At 38.4% G+C, this 15,557-nt stretch overlaps 1 protein-coding gene across 1 annotated transcript; it reads left to right on the forward strand.

The window, feature by feature from the left end:
* Positions 1 to 270: 270 nt before the first annotated feature.
* On the forward strand, positions 271 to 14,533 carry tmem86a (transmembrane protein 86A). The gene is made up of 3 exons (XM_087797836.1): positions 271 to 400; positions 8,127 to 8,391; positions 10,432 to 14,533. The coding sequence occupies exons 1-3, from the start codon at positions 380 to 382 to the stop codon at positions 10,857 to 10,859; spliced, it is 714 nt and encodes a 237-aa protein (XP_087653962.1). The 5' UTR covers positions 271 to 379; the 3' UTR covers positions 10,860 to 14,533.
* The last annotated feature ends 1,024 nt before the right edge of the window (positions 14,534 to 15,557 follow it).

Here is a 15,557-nt window from a genome sequence, read left to right on the forward strand (position 1 = left end):
TCCAATGTGTCAAAGATGGCATTTATATGTGTTAAGTTTTTTAATTTATTCCTTAAACGCCATACTTACGCCAATAATCGTTTCTATGAAACGTAAATAAAGGCCATCTGCTCCTCGACAGTAAACACACGTCAGGCTCCTCCCACTCTACATGTAGCCCCGCCTTACAGACGATCCTGCTCATCCATTGGTCAGCACTGGAAGCTATATCGCGGTCCCATTGGCTGCAGCCTTTCCGCGGCACTCGTTCCCGCCCACCAGTCCGAAGACAAAAACAATCGGCATCTCTCTCAGCAGAACATAAACTGGACGAATAAACTCCTTTTTTTTTTTAAATACTAAACATCTTCCCAACGACCGACGGACCGACGAGGGAGACATGGTTTCTCCGGTGACCGTGGTAAGTGTCAACTCGTCTGGATTCACTAACAAACAGTGCTATCACTTTAGTTGCTAGTTTAGCTAAAAGCTCACAACATCATCCGTGAATACATGTATTATTACTCCAGTTATTGGTGTGTATTTCCACTTTTTTTTCAACGCCAGAGATGATACTCTAAAGTATGAATTAATCGCATGGAAAAGTGATTTATTTTCTTGATGAAAACTGTGTCTACAAGCGAGCTCCGCTGTGTTTAGAACGTTTTAACCTCGTTCTATTTGTCATAACAATAACACACACAGTGTCTTTGTTCCACTGCAAGAAGGAAGATTCCACTCGTTTCCAAAACCATCTCTCTCGAAGTGGAACCTTGTCACACGACGTCCCTTGTCTAGTAGGTTGTCTTCCTGCGCATGCGCCTTGATGCTACCCAAGTCACAAATACCACTTTTTTTTTTTTTAAACCGCAACCGACGATTCAAACTTCTTTAGAATTTATTTCGTAATTGCACTTTTGTTTCTCTGTATATGCCGTGACGAGAATGTGAAGTAGGGGCTTCTGAAGAGGAATGTGTTGTAACTACGTTGCTGTAATACGTCGTTAATAAAAAAAGTAATTCTTGTTACTAGGCAACCACTTGATTTATGACACAGCAGATATTCAACTGTTTCTTTTTTTCTTGAATAAGAGTTGTTTTTTTTAGACGAACTCGAAGGACGTTTATACCATGATCAGAGACTGTGATTTCTAATAACAGACAGCTGAAATGAAGCATGTTAAAGTTGTACCTGCCCCCCCTTGTTAAGATTGTTAACATTTTTAAATATATGTATTAAGAGTGAAAGTGAAATTAAATAATACCATGACATTATAAAAAAATAAATACACTGAAATCTGTAGTATTAATTGTTATTTAATGTTACATGGCTTTATACTTTAGAATACTTTAATGAAAAAAAGCAACGTTTTTAAATATTGAAATGAAAAAACACTGATTATTATTAGTTATTTTAGTATAATAACTAATAATAATGTTTTTCCATCTCTTACGGTTCTTCTCTTAACTAAGTGGTCAAAAGAAAAAGTACAAAAAGTACCCACCAAAAAGGATCATTGAAAAAAAAATAATAATTTGAAAATGGATTGAAACAAAAAGAAAAATCTCATTAAATAATGATATTACAATTTGTAATGAGGAGTTGGATAATATAACATTAAACTGTGAGCGACATTACGACATGATCGTTACAGTCACAGTTATACTCTGACCTTCTGAGGCTCATAAACTTTATTACAGACATCCCTGTGAAAACTCACTTAGAGGCTTTAAATCTGCCCGAATCGATTGCCCTGCTCTTTGTTTGGCTGTTTCTCTGTCTTTGTAATGGGTTTTCACTCTTTCCTTTCACTGAAGTCCATCTGCTGCGACCGCATTGAAGTAACGAGAGAACAGTCGTAAAATTTGAAAGACAAGTCCTTGTATTTGTTATGGGAACTACATACTCTTCCAGGGTTTATACAAAGGAGAGAAAACTGGACCATACTTATTTTATGTTGTGAATATAAATATTCAATTAACATTGGAGTTTTAAGATTAAAGTTGAAAATAATACGCCAAATGATTGAACCTATAAATATCCATGTAAATAAGTCAATTAAAATAGCAAGTAGGGTGTTAAAGACATTCAATACGTCTTATATTTACCTTGGATGTACGATGGCCTCAGAAACAACATCATACGACTCACAGCTGTGTCCCTCAGAGGATCACTTATATCTCACCTACCATCTGCCAAATATTGTTCACAGGAGGCTACACATCCTTCATATGTCTCCTAGGTCACATTTCAAATGGAGTTGGGGGGGTCGAGGAACCTTGGTTAGCAGGTAGTTAAGGTTTGTTATTTAATGTTGTGGTCTTGTTATTGAGCGGAAAACTGTTAGTTATTACAAACTCTGACAGGTGTTTGGCACAATCACAAGTTCAAGAGCTAACAGCAGTGAGTGTACGCACAAAAACATGTTTTTTAAAAAGCTATTCTCTGATTGGTACGTCTGAAATAAATTCATATTTAATGTAAAAAACCCAACTCACTCACTCATATGTTTCGAATGTTGAAGTCTTCTTCTCCATGATACAGTAATTCTCTCATCACTACCATGTTTTGAAGTTATTACTTCATAAAGTTCTCCCCTGTCTGAAATCTTAGCAAACAAGAGGTTACAAGAGTGGAGTCCATTATGACATAATAACGTCTATCCTCCAGCCAGCTGTAATCACTCCCCACTTTGTTTATACAACGAGTCCCTTCAGAGGAGGAGACTTCAGGGACTGATGACAAACCTCAATGCTTGACCAATCACAGCAGAGAGAGGGTGTGGTTATGGTAAACAAGATTTAACCTCCAGAAAAATGCAGAAATGATTTCTATTTTTTTGAATGCAAATATTTGAACTTAAAGAGAGTTTTGTACAGATTAATAATTTCCCGGAGGAGCAGTTTATCCATGTGATATTGCCTATGGCTGGCGATTGGATCAGTTTTTAAAAATTAGTTGAATGTTTAAAATTCAAAACCTTCTTTATTATTTAAAAATCATTCAAACCAATCGAATGTAGCCAGTAAAGGAATTTACCGAGACACTGTTCCCAGACGCCATGAATGTATTATTATTGTCTGGTTGGCATCCCAAGGCACGTTTAGAGGTAATTGTATCTACTTAGCTTCCATCTGGGGAATTCAACTCTTGCAAAAAAGATTCAGTGTCCAGGATGGGTTACCGGAGGAATTCTCCGAACATGTCCTTTCCTGAAGAACAAAGGTTTGGGTTCGTATTAAGGGGGAATGAGTAAAACACAAGACGGTGACACTTTTACAGTGACCTTTAGAGGAGTTCATGAACCGCACTGGTGAGAACGGCTTTTGGAAAACAAGGTATTTGATGAGTATATCGCAGCTCGTGTGGAGAGGTTTAGGACAAAGTAATGGAGGTTATACTCGGACAGATGGACGGAATGTTTGAGTAAAATATAAAAAGGAAAAAATAAAATCAGGTCTATAGATGGGGGAACAAGCATGTGAAAAGATTTTTTTTTTTTTTACCGATTTGTTTCTTTTCTGCCAGAGTTCAACAGCATCATAGCTCTACACATTTAGGGTCTCTGGTTCGAGTCCGACTGTGGCTCATGGCAACCATCTGCACCGATCGAGGGAAATTTAAACCATCTCTTGTCTTTCCTGTGTCTTTTTTTGGTACTTTTAAATGTGATTTAACTCTACAGTAAAAGCTAGCAACAGACATTTAATTGTCAGCTAAAAGAATAATGTTTTTTTTATATTTTAAAGGAACGCACATGTGTAAATAGATCGTGTAACACACCCCGATTTTTGTCCAAATCTTGTTGCCTATAAGACATGGTGAATCGAGATATCCAGGATTGTGTACCGACGGGGATCAAGTCAGTGCGACAGTGGGTGTTACTTCTGATTTTGGAGTTTTGTTTTCCTGTTTATTAGCTTTTACGTTTTAGCTTTTTTTTTGCCAATATGGTGAATCAAACCGGCAAATTAAAAAATGGCTTTTTATTTTCAACCACCAGAGGGATTTTTTTCAGGAAGAATAACAAAGATAAACAATGACCTGTGACCCATCATAATATTCCTAATAAGACATCCAAGCTTATTAAGTCATTTTCTCATGATCTGTTTAAGTGTTGTATAAAGAGAGTCTCGCAATTTAATTCCCCTTTGTTTTGCTTCCACCCCCATGACTGTCTTATCTAAACAGACAACATCTCCATCAGTGTAGACGACACAAGCTGTTTTCAGTTGCTTAACTAGACGGCGTCACATCTTAAACGGTTCAGGATACACTCGAGTGAAGAGACAGTCGGTTGATGATGAACAGGATACGCGGCCACATGCAGATCAAAGTATGAGTCAGACAGTCTTTGAAAGAAGGAAATGTATTTCCATATTTGTCTAACAATGTTTATTGTTTGCTGGTGTACTTTTCTTTTCAGTACAGGTTGTAGATGCAGTTACTCACTATTCACTGTGTACAATTAAAAAAAAAATGAAAAGAAAATGTTTTAAAATTAAAAAAAAAAGGAAATAAATATTAATTTCATGAATATTATCATTGAAGTAAAAACTAAAATGCCCAGTTCTGTTGAAGAAAATGTCTTATTATAAAGTATAAAATTACTGTTGAGTATTTTCAGAATTAATGGACTTATAAACAGGAAATAAAAAAGTAAATCATTGAAATTAGAGAAATTAAACACATTTTAATATTAACAGTTAGTTCTTTAAGGTGATTTAGTACATTAAAAATAATTAACAGCTTTACCCTTGTGTTATCTCTGGGTCAAGGTGACCCAGTGGCCGAAAAACAAATGTGTTTGTGGTATTCCTTGTGTTATCTCTGGGTCAAGGGGACCCGAAGGCCCGTAAACAAATGTATTCATGGTGTCCCTTGCTTCTAGAAATACATATGCAGTGGTGGATGTCATTTACCTTGACCCAGTGGTAACACAAGGGATACCACAAACACATTTGTTTTCATTCACCTTGACCCAGAAATGACAAGAGTGATAATATAATATTTTCATTTAAAATCACTAACACCAGGATTATTTGAACAGGATAATACGTTTTTTTTCTATATTTCTATTTAACAGTGACCTGGAGCACTTCGATTTAAAAAAATTATAATAATTAGAAAATCGGATCATGTTGATATTTGTTCTCGATTAAATTCAATTCCTAGACAAACAAGCTCTGCTCTTCATCATCCTTCCCTCGTTCTTATCTGCGAGTCCCTGACAACAACCTTGCTGTTTTCGTGTGGTTTCCTCTTCTAGCTCTCGTCCTGTTTCAATCCTAATGAATACAGTCTGGATATCGACCGGAGCAAGTGCGTTTGTTTGCCTTTATTTAATTAAAATGACTCACAAAAAGCACGATTTCATTAAGCACACAATGGAGAAGGAAGGTCGTTTATTCTAAATTACCAACTGAGGTCTTAATGAGAGTCGACTAATGAACTTGTTAGCGAGAAGAAACATGTTGTTCCTCCTCCTAAGATAGTCGCCCGGATCACCCTGTTTTTTTAGTGACACGAGTGATTAGGAGACATTTTTTGGCCAGGATTGTAAGTAAGTAATAGTTATTTGTAAAGCGCCTTTCTAGACCAGAGTCACAAAGCGCTTGAATAATCAAAAGCAAAATAAAAAATCCCCATAAATTAAAAATAAAAGGCCAAGAGGCGTCACATAAAATTAGTGAAAAGCACAAATAAACATGTCTTAAGATGTTTCTTGAAGGAGTCTGTAAGGATTTCTCTCTTCAGGTCCGAAAACGTGTTCAGGAACCATCAGTAGATTCTGATCCAAAGGCCTCAGAGCCCGAGCTGGGGTGTAAGGCTGGATCAGATCACGGATTTAAGGAGGACCATGAATAGATCTGAAAGTAAGAACCAGAATTTTAAAGTTGATCCTGAAAGAAACTGGCAGCCAGTGAAGACTTTTAAGGATCGGAGAAATGTGAGTTCTTCTACTAGAGCGGGTCAAAATTCTCGCTGCAGAGTTTTGTATTAACTGCAGACGTCTCGCCTCCTCCTTCTTGTTTAGACACGAAAATAAACTGTAGTCTAAACAAGAAGACACAAACGCATGGATTACGAGCTCCAGATCGTGTTGTAACATCATTTTCATAAGTTTATAGATTTTTCTCAGTTGAAGGAAACAGTTTTTTTGCAGCAGAGACACGTGTTGCTCGTGATGAAGGCAAATAATCCAGCGCAGGTGTGGGTCGACCCTTTGTTTTCTCTTGTCGTATCTCTCAGGCGGAGGCATTCGCTCCCACGGGCTCATATCGTTTCTCACCTCGCCGCCGTCTAACATTCACTCTTCCTTTTTCCTGAACTCACCCGAGAAGACACCGTCTTTTAAACATGTTTTTTTTGTTGCGAAAAGTCTCCTCAAACCATCAAGGAACTGCTCTTGTATTCAGCCTTTCTTCCTCCTCCACTAGAACCCCTTCATCTCCCCCTCCTCACTTCTCTTTCGCTGAACTCGCTCACGGTTTCTGAGAAAACACAGGCTCTCTTTTCTTCTCCCATGCTGGTTCTCTGAAGCAACGTTCTGGCTTTTTTTTTTGGTGACCCAGTTGAATATTTTGGACGGAAAGAGATAGGACTCGTGTGAAAAGGCTGATGAATGGTGAAATGTAAAAGAGCAAAAGCAAGATAAGAACGTTGCCCAAAAGGTCACTCTGTGTCATTTTCATTTCCCCGCCGTCTGCGTTTTTCTGCTGAGTTTCGACTTCACGGTCACGAGCGTGTCTGAGATACCGACGGAGGAGACCACACAACAGCAGGATTTTTCCCCTTCGCACCACAACAAATTGACTCCCCCCAAATAAGGAAAAGCATTTTAAGTTGCAGGTTATTTTTAAGCGCTGGGAATCTTTTCCTTGACGCAGTCGGAATTCTATTTGAATAAATCCCGCTTAAGACGTTGGATCAGGAGTAGCCTGTTCGGTTCTTGAGGGACGGAACCAATAAAAACAAGCCGTAAAATGTGGGAAAAAATTGGATAATAAAAATGATTATTTATAGCACGAGGCAAAATGCAGTTTAAAAAGAAAGATTTTATGAAACATTAAATATATTTAAATAAAGTATTATAATTTTTTTTTTAATTGTTAAGATGCAACTTGAGGTCAAGGTGTACGACTTTCACCACAAACACATTTGTTTTTGGCCATTGGGTCACTTTGACCCAGAGACATTAAAAGGGATACCACAAACACATGTTTTTAGCCTTTGGGTCACCTTGACCCAGAGACAACACAAGGGATACCACAGACACGTTTGTTTTTAGCCTTTGGGTCACCTTGACCCAGAGACAACACAAGGGATACCACAGACACATTTGTTTTTAGCCTTTGGGTCACCTTGACCCAGAGACAACACAAGGGATACCACATACACATTTGTTTTTAGCCTTTGGGTCACCTTGACCCAGAGACAACACAAGGGATACCACATACACATTTGTTTTTAGCCTTTGGGTCACCTTGACCCAGAGACAACACAAGGGATACCACAGACATGTTTGTTTTTGGCCATTGGGTCACCAAAAATCAAAAAAATATTACAGAAACAAAAAAGCATGTTTCAAAAACAGCTAGAATGTACTCGTAATGTATTATAGTACTTTAAGATGATGTAAATATTTTTCTCTTATCAGTTTTTTAGTTTGACCTCATTACTGCAGACAAAGGGCCGCTAGTATTAGACGATATCATTCAATTCCATTCAAGTTGATAATGAAGTTGATTTTATATGGTAGATTTCTCAGGGTTCGTTTGAAGACTTTTAACACAACGGTATGGCTTCTCACCGCTGCTGCGCACGTGTCCGACATAAGGAATGAATCTAGACTTAATTGAACACAGTAAAAATCTACTTACATGTGACTTTAGAGACAAAATGTTCTATTGTTCTTTCAACACCCCCTGACCTAACTAACGGGTGGCGTACTGGTGCTAGTTTGATTCCTGCTCAGAATTCCAGAATCGTGGAAGTTCCTTTTTCCAGATTTGATCAAAAGAATGCAATACAAAGTGACATTATCTTATTGATGCGCTGTCACAATCCATTTTCTAGTCGTTACTTTTGTGTTATTACGTGTCGCTAACAATGAACTCACAGAGACAAACTCTTTGTGCTTCAGGTCAAGAGCGAAGGCCCGAAGCTGGTGCCGTTCTTCAAGGCCACCTGCGTCTACTTCGTCCTGTGGCTGCCCACCTCCAGTCCGTCCTGGTTCAGCGCCCTCATCAAGTGTCTGCCCATCTTCTGCCTGTGGGTGTTCCTGCTGTCGCACGGCTTCAGCTTCATCGGAACCGACTCCGGCGCCCGCAAGATCTTAGCTGGCCTCATCTTCTCGGCGCTGGGGGACGCCTTCCTCATCTGGCAGGAGCAGGGATACTTTGTTCATGGTAGGACGTTTGTCAATCATGTTACTGTTGATTCCTAAAATCCAAAAAGTATCACATTTTCTATGATTATCTCTCTGGTATTTGACCCTCTCGCCTAAACAATTGGCAGGAAGGGAGACCATGTGACCCTTTTTAGGAGGTCACCAGAGCAGGTCAGATTATCTCATGGATAAAATCTAAATTTAATCTCAAATCAATATTCCTAGTTTCTCTTACACTTTGACTGTATCATGACCTCATGTGGTCAAAAGATAACGTAGAAAACTAACTAATTTTATTTTTTGTATTTATTTCTGTTATTCATTATTAGTCTCTAACTATGACTTTGTGGGGCTTCATGTACTAAGAAGTTCGTAGATCTTCTCCTAAATATGTCCGGAAACTGAAACCCAGAAGATGGCTCAGCACAAAAATATTCGGATGTATGAATCTTTGCCTGAGGTACTTTTCCTTCGTACATCCCAATCAACGTCGAATTCATTTGTTCGGCCTTTTACACGCCCTCATTTACATATTTAAATAATGTATAAATTAACTAGAGTCCGTGATTTTTCTCTCAGAGATCAGAACAAACGAATAAAAACATGAATGTAAACTGGATTAACCGTTTATATTCGTTCATTTAAACATTTTTGACATGGACCACATGCTTACATTTAAATAGTGCAGACAAGCTCCGGTGGAAATGAATTATGTACTTTTTACCGCTCTTTTCAGTATTGAGACTTTGACGTAAAAGGTTGCTAAGCACATTTTTTGTGCGTAAAAACGCGAGTATTTAAAATGAAAATAACCCATATCTTGGAAATAAAGTGTATTTATGTGGGATTTAGAATTTTAAAAAGTAATATAAAATAAAATAATTAATAATTGTATTACTTAAGTTTATACTGTCCCCTTCTGTTTTCCCCACCACAACAGTGTAAATGTTAGTTAATAGTGTAGTCGATGAGTCGTAACACAAGAAAGTTTATTCATTTTACTGATTCAACGGCAAGCTTTGCTTTATGCTGCTATGTTTTGTGCCTTTTCCAACACTTTTCTTGTTAATTTTTCACATTTTGTTTTTGGCATTGATAAAAAATAAATTTTTAAGAATTAATTACATGGTACAACAAATTAAAAAACTTGAGTAAAAATGGAAAAACAAACAATGTTAAAGGTCATGACATTACAAAGTCTATTATGTCATGGTCTTGTTAATAATTATGTATATTTCTATTATTTATGACCTGCAATTTCATATATTTGGAGGACAAAATTAAAAAGTATGTCTTACAATTGGAAAAATCAAACTCATTTTTGGAACTACTCTTTTAGTAAATAATAAAATATATGTTTATTTCCTGTTACGTTTATACAATGTCGTTTAAAAAAGGGTTGTATAATAACAGTTAAAGGGCCACAGGCCATCATTTTTGCCCTAGTCTACCTTGGACGATGGTCAAAGATAGAGATGTGAGGTTTGACCTCCTTGTTGTATAACATCTTTATGACATTTCATTCATGCAAGAAACATCTTAAGACATTTTTTTTTGTTCAGGCTTTTCCTTGATTTTCTGGAACTCCTGTGTTGTTCTAAGTTTTATCTTGACCTTTAAAGTTTATGTTTTATTGAGTATTGTTTTGATTGTTTAAGCGCTTTGTGACCCTTGTCTGGAAAAGCGCTATATCAATACAAATTACTTACTTACTTACTTACAAGCCTCTAGAGTAATTACGTCAATAAATCTGAGGCCGAAAGGGCAAACGCCAGCTCGACAGACTCATTGACTCGCCTTTAAATGAGCTGTGATCACCTAAGCGTCTCCGTATCAAGCTTTGACTTTATCCTTTAATATCTGACGATGACGAATGCATTACAGTCGTCATAAACTCCTTATCTACAGGATATACTTGCATACTTGCAAAGCTAAAGCTAGCTTGTAACAAGAGGTTAGTTAATGAAGGTTTACATTTCTGTCGATGCTCCTCGAAAGTTTCTCAGGTAAGCATCACTTCACTTGACATTCACTGCTGATATTTCCCATGATTCCACAGGCCTCCTGATGTTCGCCATCACTCACATCCTCTACTCGTCCGCCTTCGGAATGAAACCCATCAACGCTTACGCCGGGCTCGCCATCACCGCCGTCTCCGCCGTGAGCTACTCGCTGCTGTACCCGTACCTGTCGGGCCCCTTCACCTACCTGGTGGGCGTCTACATCGGCCTCATCGGCTTCATGGCCTGGAGGGCCGTGGCGGGACTGCAGCTGGCCAACGACCTGTGGACCTGGACCAAGCTGTGCGGCTGCCTCGGCGCCGTCCTCTTCATGGTGTCGGACCTCACCATCGCCGTCAACAAGTTCTGCTTCCCCGTGCCGTACTCCCGCGCCATCATCATGGCCACCTACTACGCCGCGCAGATGCTCATAGCGCTGTCGGCGGTCGAGTGTCAGTACGCCGAAGCGGCTCGGAAAAAAGCGTGAGGTACCTTCAATCACTCCAATAGTTACCATAGCAACTGGTCTACCACTGCTTTTTTACGTGGATCGCATATTTAGTGTGATAGTCTCATCTGTCTTCCTCGTTTTGAAGATATGAAGTATCTTCGACCGGTCCAACAACGTCCTACCTGGTCCTCAAACACCTTTCCCTGGTTACCTTAAGAAACCTAACCTGCCTTTAGTAGTGTTACTTTTTTGGGGTTGGGGGGGGAGGGGATACACATGTGACTCCCGAGACACTACCAGAAGTCTTAGACCAATCAACAGTCTGTGGTATATATGCTGCCTAAAGTAACCTTTTGATGAAAAGGGTTTTTTGACTGAAGCCACTGACACACGTCAGATTCTGTTCCTGTTCATTTCAAAAACAACCACTTGCAATCTTTTGTACTTGTCTCTTCGACACATCGTAACTTAACCCTGAGATCTAGGGATGTTTGCTCAGCTCCACGATATAAAAAAAAAACCTTCGACTCCCGCCGGCCCGGAGATACGAGTGAGCGCTCCGAGGGGTCGCGACTCACGCTGTTATGCTGTTGAAAGAGAAAAGGTTCTGGGTATCAAGCGTCAGATAGTTTTGGCACCCTGGTCATGTGAGGGATCTTGTAATGCACAATAATTCCCTCTCGCCGGACACTTCGTCAACTTTAATCCTCCTTAATCTACCCCCTGCTAATCCCGGGCGGATGGTCTGTCATCCACTAAACTTTAACTCCCCTCGCTTTCATCTGTTTTCAGACCTCTAATCCTTTTGTGTTGAAGCATATTTAACAAGTCAGACTGGTGTGTATTCGAGGTTTTTTTTTCCCCCAGATTTGTAAGATTCTCTATAAAGAATGCTCTGTAATACAAGAGCACATTCAGATTGCAACATACCAGATGTTTCATCGTAACACTCTTTTAAGGAATTCATTACATCACTATCTTATCTTATTTCGATCATAATCAGTTTGTACTGGCGAAGGTTGAAGCAATAAGCCCCGAGTTCCGCCTTCCCTGAAGTATTTCTTAAAGCCAATGAAGGACACGATCCCTCTATGGCTAAACTCAATCACACAAGGGGCCAAAATCACAAAAGTCCGAGTCGATTTATCTTCATCCATGTCGTCCTCTTTCATCAAACATTCCAGTTTAAATCTGACATAATACTTAAATATTATTGTAGGTTTACTCCTAGTTGGAATCACCCGGGCAGGATGAGCTACTTTTATACAAACACATTCAGTCCTGATTTAAATCAAACAAAAAAATAATAAGTATATCTTGTTTTAAAGCAAACAAAGATCATGGATGTCAACAATTTATCTGGAAATTCAATATTTCTGACACAGTGGATGATGAACCATAGAGCTACGGTATATAAAAGTATTAATTGTAAAAGTGTCTTTCTCAGACCAGGGTCACGAAGCGCTTAAACGATCAAAAACAATACACAGTTAAAGTACATGATTTAAAAGGCCAAGACGACATCGAGACAAACACAGCAGCCCCAAGAAAATGAAGAGAAAGCCTGCATGAATATAAATGTCTTAAGATGCCTCTTGAAGGAGTCAGTAGACAAACTTTGCTTATACAAAATAAAAAAAGTGAAACGCTAAACTGGAAATTTGAGTTTAAGTTTTGTAATAAATATTTTTATTGATTTATTCCATCTAAAAATGTGGCCTTTTGCGTGACTTTGGGAACAAAGGTTCTATTCTAAATCTCTACCAGATGATTTGGCTTCTCCGAGGATAAGAGTCCGCCTTCATTTCAGCCTTTGATCTCATTCTTCCAATCATAACCCAAAAGCTTTCTGACCAAAGTAGGTGAGAGATTTGCCTTTTAGCTCAGCTCTTTCTTCTCACCGGGCGTCCTCATTAGTGCAGCAGGGATCTGTCCTCGTGACACTTGAGATCTGGGGAACAAACTCACTTACATACAGGCTAGTCATGACCACTTTTAGCTGGGTCAGCGTACACGGAAGGAAACAAAAAAAAGTGCTAAACCACCACGAAAATGTCTGCAGGCGGAACATGGTGTAAACACGTAGCTGTTCTTTTTTTTCAAGCAGAAGTTTGACCTCTTAAAAACACTTCCTCTTTTCTAATTCAGCTTTTTTCTTCCTTCCTCATGACCTCAGACACTTAATTTATCCATAAAATATCTTTTTATGAGTATTTACCCTCCAGCTTCAGAGTGTTTTTGTCGATAATTCTTTGAGCTTTATGTTGAAGACCCTGCAGTCTTGAGAAAACAGAAAATATCAAATCAAACTGAAGCAGATTTAAGTGTGTGGCCTCGAGTCACCTTTTATGAATGTCCTGCTTCATGACTTATCGTGCTTACATGGATTTATGGCAGGAGATTCCAGAGGTTATTTCTGTTCCAACACAAGTACCCACAGTTGCTTTTAGAATCTTTAACTCTCATGTTATTTTCTATTATAAGGTTGACTCAAATTTTAAACGCAATATTGACTTATAAATGATAAGAATTGTTGCTCGGAGGGAAGGTTTTTCTCAGAGGTGCAGCGATACTGTATCTGGAACGACGGCGAAGAGGGTGAAATATGAGGAGAAGACTTGTCTTTCCATCCAGCCATGTTAGCCGACTTCTTCCCCCCACAGAGCAGCATCACTTTACTGCAGCCTGTCTACAGTTCTGTTGTTCGGAGCTTTGTGTCTGCAGACAAAAGGGGACCTGAGAGACCTGCCGACAAAATGACCCCAAAACTATCGCTGCTTGTTTTTCCATAATTTGATCAAACCTTTTGCATGATTTTGTCCGTTTGCTGTATTTGTTCATGAATGTCCGTTCTTTGTGAGAAACCGAGATGTGGAACTGAAAGTCAACATTGAGTGAAGTGTATTTTTTAAGCTATATTGAGTGAAAATTACTTTAAAAATTATACGTGAAAACATCATGATTCATTATCATTTGTAGATTATTTTGTTTGGGTGTTACACGCTATTAAATGACACTGAATTTTGAAACAAAAAGTCAATATTGAATGAACAGATAAAAGTCAAAAGGTAGAAAATGTTCTAATTTGGTGGGCTTGAATTTGAGTTCCATATATAAACATTGAATATTCAATTTATTTTAAACAGGTTCTTTATTTAAACTTTAAAGTTTCTAACCTGATTTTACTCCTTGTTGCTCAGATTGAATCTTTGGTTTCTCACTCTTGACGACCTCATGAAAAAACGTTCAACTTGCACATGTTCTTGCTGTGGCAACATAAGTATGACTCTCGCAAATGTATATAAATCACTTTATTCCCTTCGTGACTACGGCACTTTCCTGCACTCAGAGGCAACTCAGTCCCCCCAGCGAAAAAAAAAAAGAAATGTGTTAAGAAAAAAGGGATTGTCTCGTGCTTTGTCCTTTAAAAAGTATTATTCTCGTACGTTTTCCTTAAATGTATTTTCTAAAAGTTTTTTTTCTTCCTTAAGGTAGTAAAGCATGGAGTTTTATTTTCAACTTGTGTCTGGATTGTTGTCGTAATTTTAATTCATTTGACAATTGTTTTATGTCATTATGGAAGATTGTCCTCAAACTTTCATGGATTTCTCTCATGATTTCTAGAGTCGATCGTGTATCTTTGCTGTAGTGAAACTGCTCTGAATGTGAATATCTAGTAGAGAAATAAATGCAAACTCAATGCAACGTCACCGCTCTGGCTCTCCTCGTCTCTTTGTTTGCTTTGTGTTTGTCAGAGCCGTGGAGAAGTTAGCACATTCCCAAATGTCACCTGGTGTTTATAACTCTTGTTGTTTCATGTTTCAACAGAAGCCGCTGAACCGCAGCGGCGACTGTCATAAGAGCTCAAGAAACAGGAGTACAACAGGGTTCTGTTCTAGTGACTTCTTTTCTCTTGTGTTAGCGAAGAGAAAAGTAATTTTCTTACAACTTTAATCTGATCATAGCCACATCACAGGACAAATGTAAGATGATTGATGGCAGCAGTGGAATTCATATAAAGCTGCCAAATTACCTAGATGTGCATTTGTATTGTCCTCAAGTTTTGACTTGAACCCACTTCCTCAATGTTGCATGTTCCACTGTAAAAGTCCCACGGTCATGGTGACGTTTTTTTTTTAAGGTACCAGGAAGAGAAACTGACACGACAAGAGCCGTTATCTTGATTTGTTAACCAGATTTACCCGCACAATTGAATGACTGAGCCAAGAAGAAACCATGTAAGTATGGATGTCTATGCAAGTCTTAAGTATAGCAATAAAAAACGACATCATTATCGAAGCTAAGCCTAATGTACACCTGAAGGCTGAATCTCTCATCCCAGTTAATGTTTTATTTAAGTGTGAGCTCAGTTGCATTAACTAAACACTAAGCTACCGATAACAATTTCAAAAAGCTGCGGATATCCCTACCTTAAGGATAAAATACCTTTAAAATGTTTTTAAATGAAACACTACTATTTTAGTTCTCCAATGCATGCTGGGATGCTGAGTCTCAATTCTTAACCTTAGCACTAATAGAGTTATATCTTCTTCTTCTTTTCCCCTCGGCCTTTAAAATAAGACAAATGTTTGTTTTTGTTGGGCTATACACTTTAAGGGCAAGTAAAGTGTTGGTTTAAGTGTCTTTTAAATAGATGTTGGACTCTATTGTATCATCAGTATGTGTCTGTTTGTACAAAACTCTCTTTTCATTGAAATATATACATACATACAA

The sequence above is a fragment of the Callionymus lyra genome, chromosome 8 (genome assembly GCF_982586985.1).
Source record: "Callionymus lyra chromosome 8, fCalLyr1.hap1.1, whole genome shotgun sequence".
NCBI lineage: Eukaryota > Metazoa > Chordata > Actinopteri > Syngnathiformes > Callionymidae > Callionymus > Callionymus lyra.

Coding starts and splice junctions, on each gene's coding strand:
- tmem86a (XM_087797836.1), top strand. CDS start 380: ATGGTTTCTCCGGTGACCGTG. Junction 401..8,126: donor TGGTTTCTCCGGTGACCGTG/GTAAGTGTCAAC, acceptor TTTGTGCTTCAG/GTCAAGAGCGAAGGCCCGAA. Junction 8,392..10,431: donor GCAGGGATACTTTGTTCATG/GTAGGACGTTTG, acceptor ATGATTCCACAG/GCCTCCTGATGTTCGCCATC.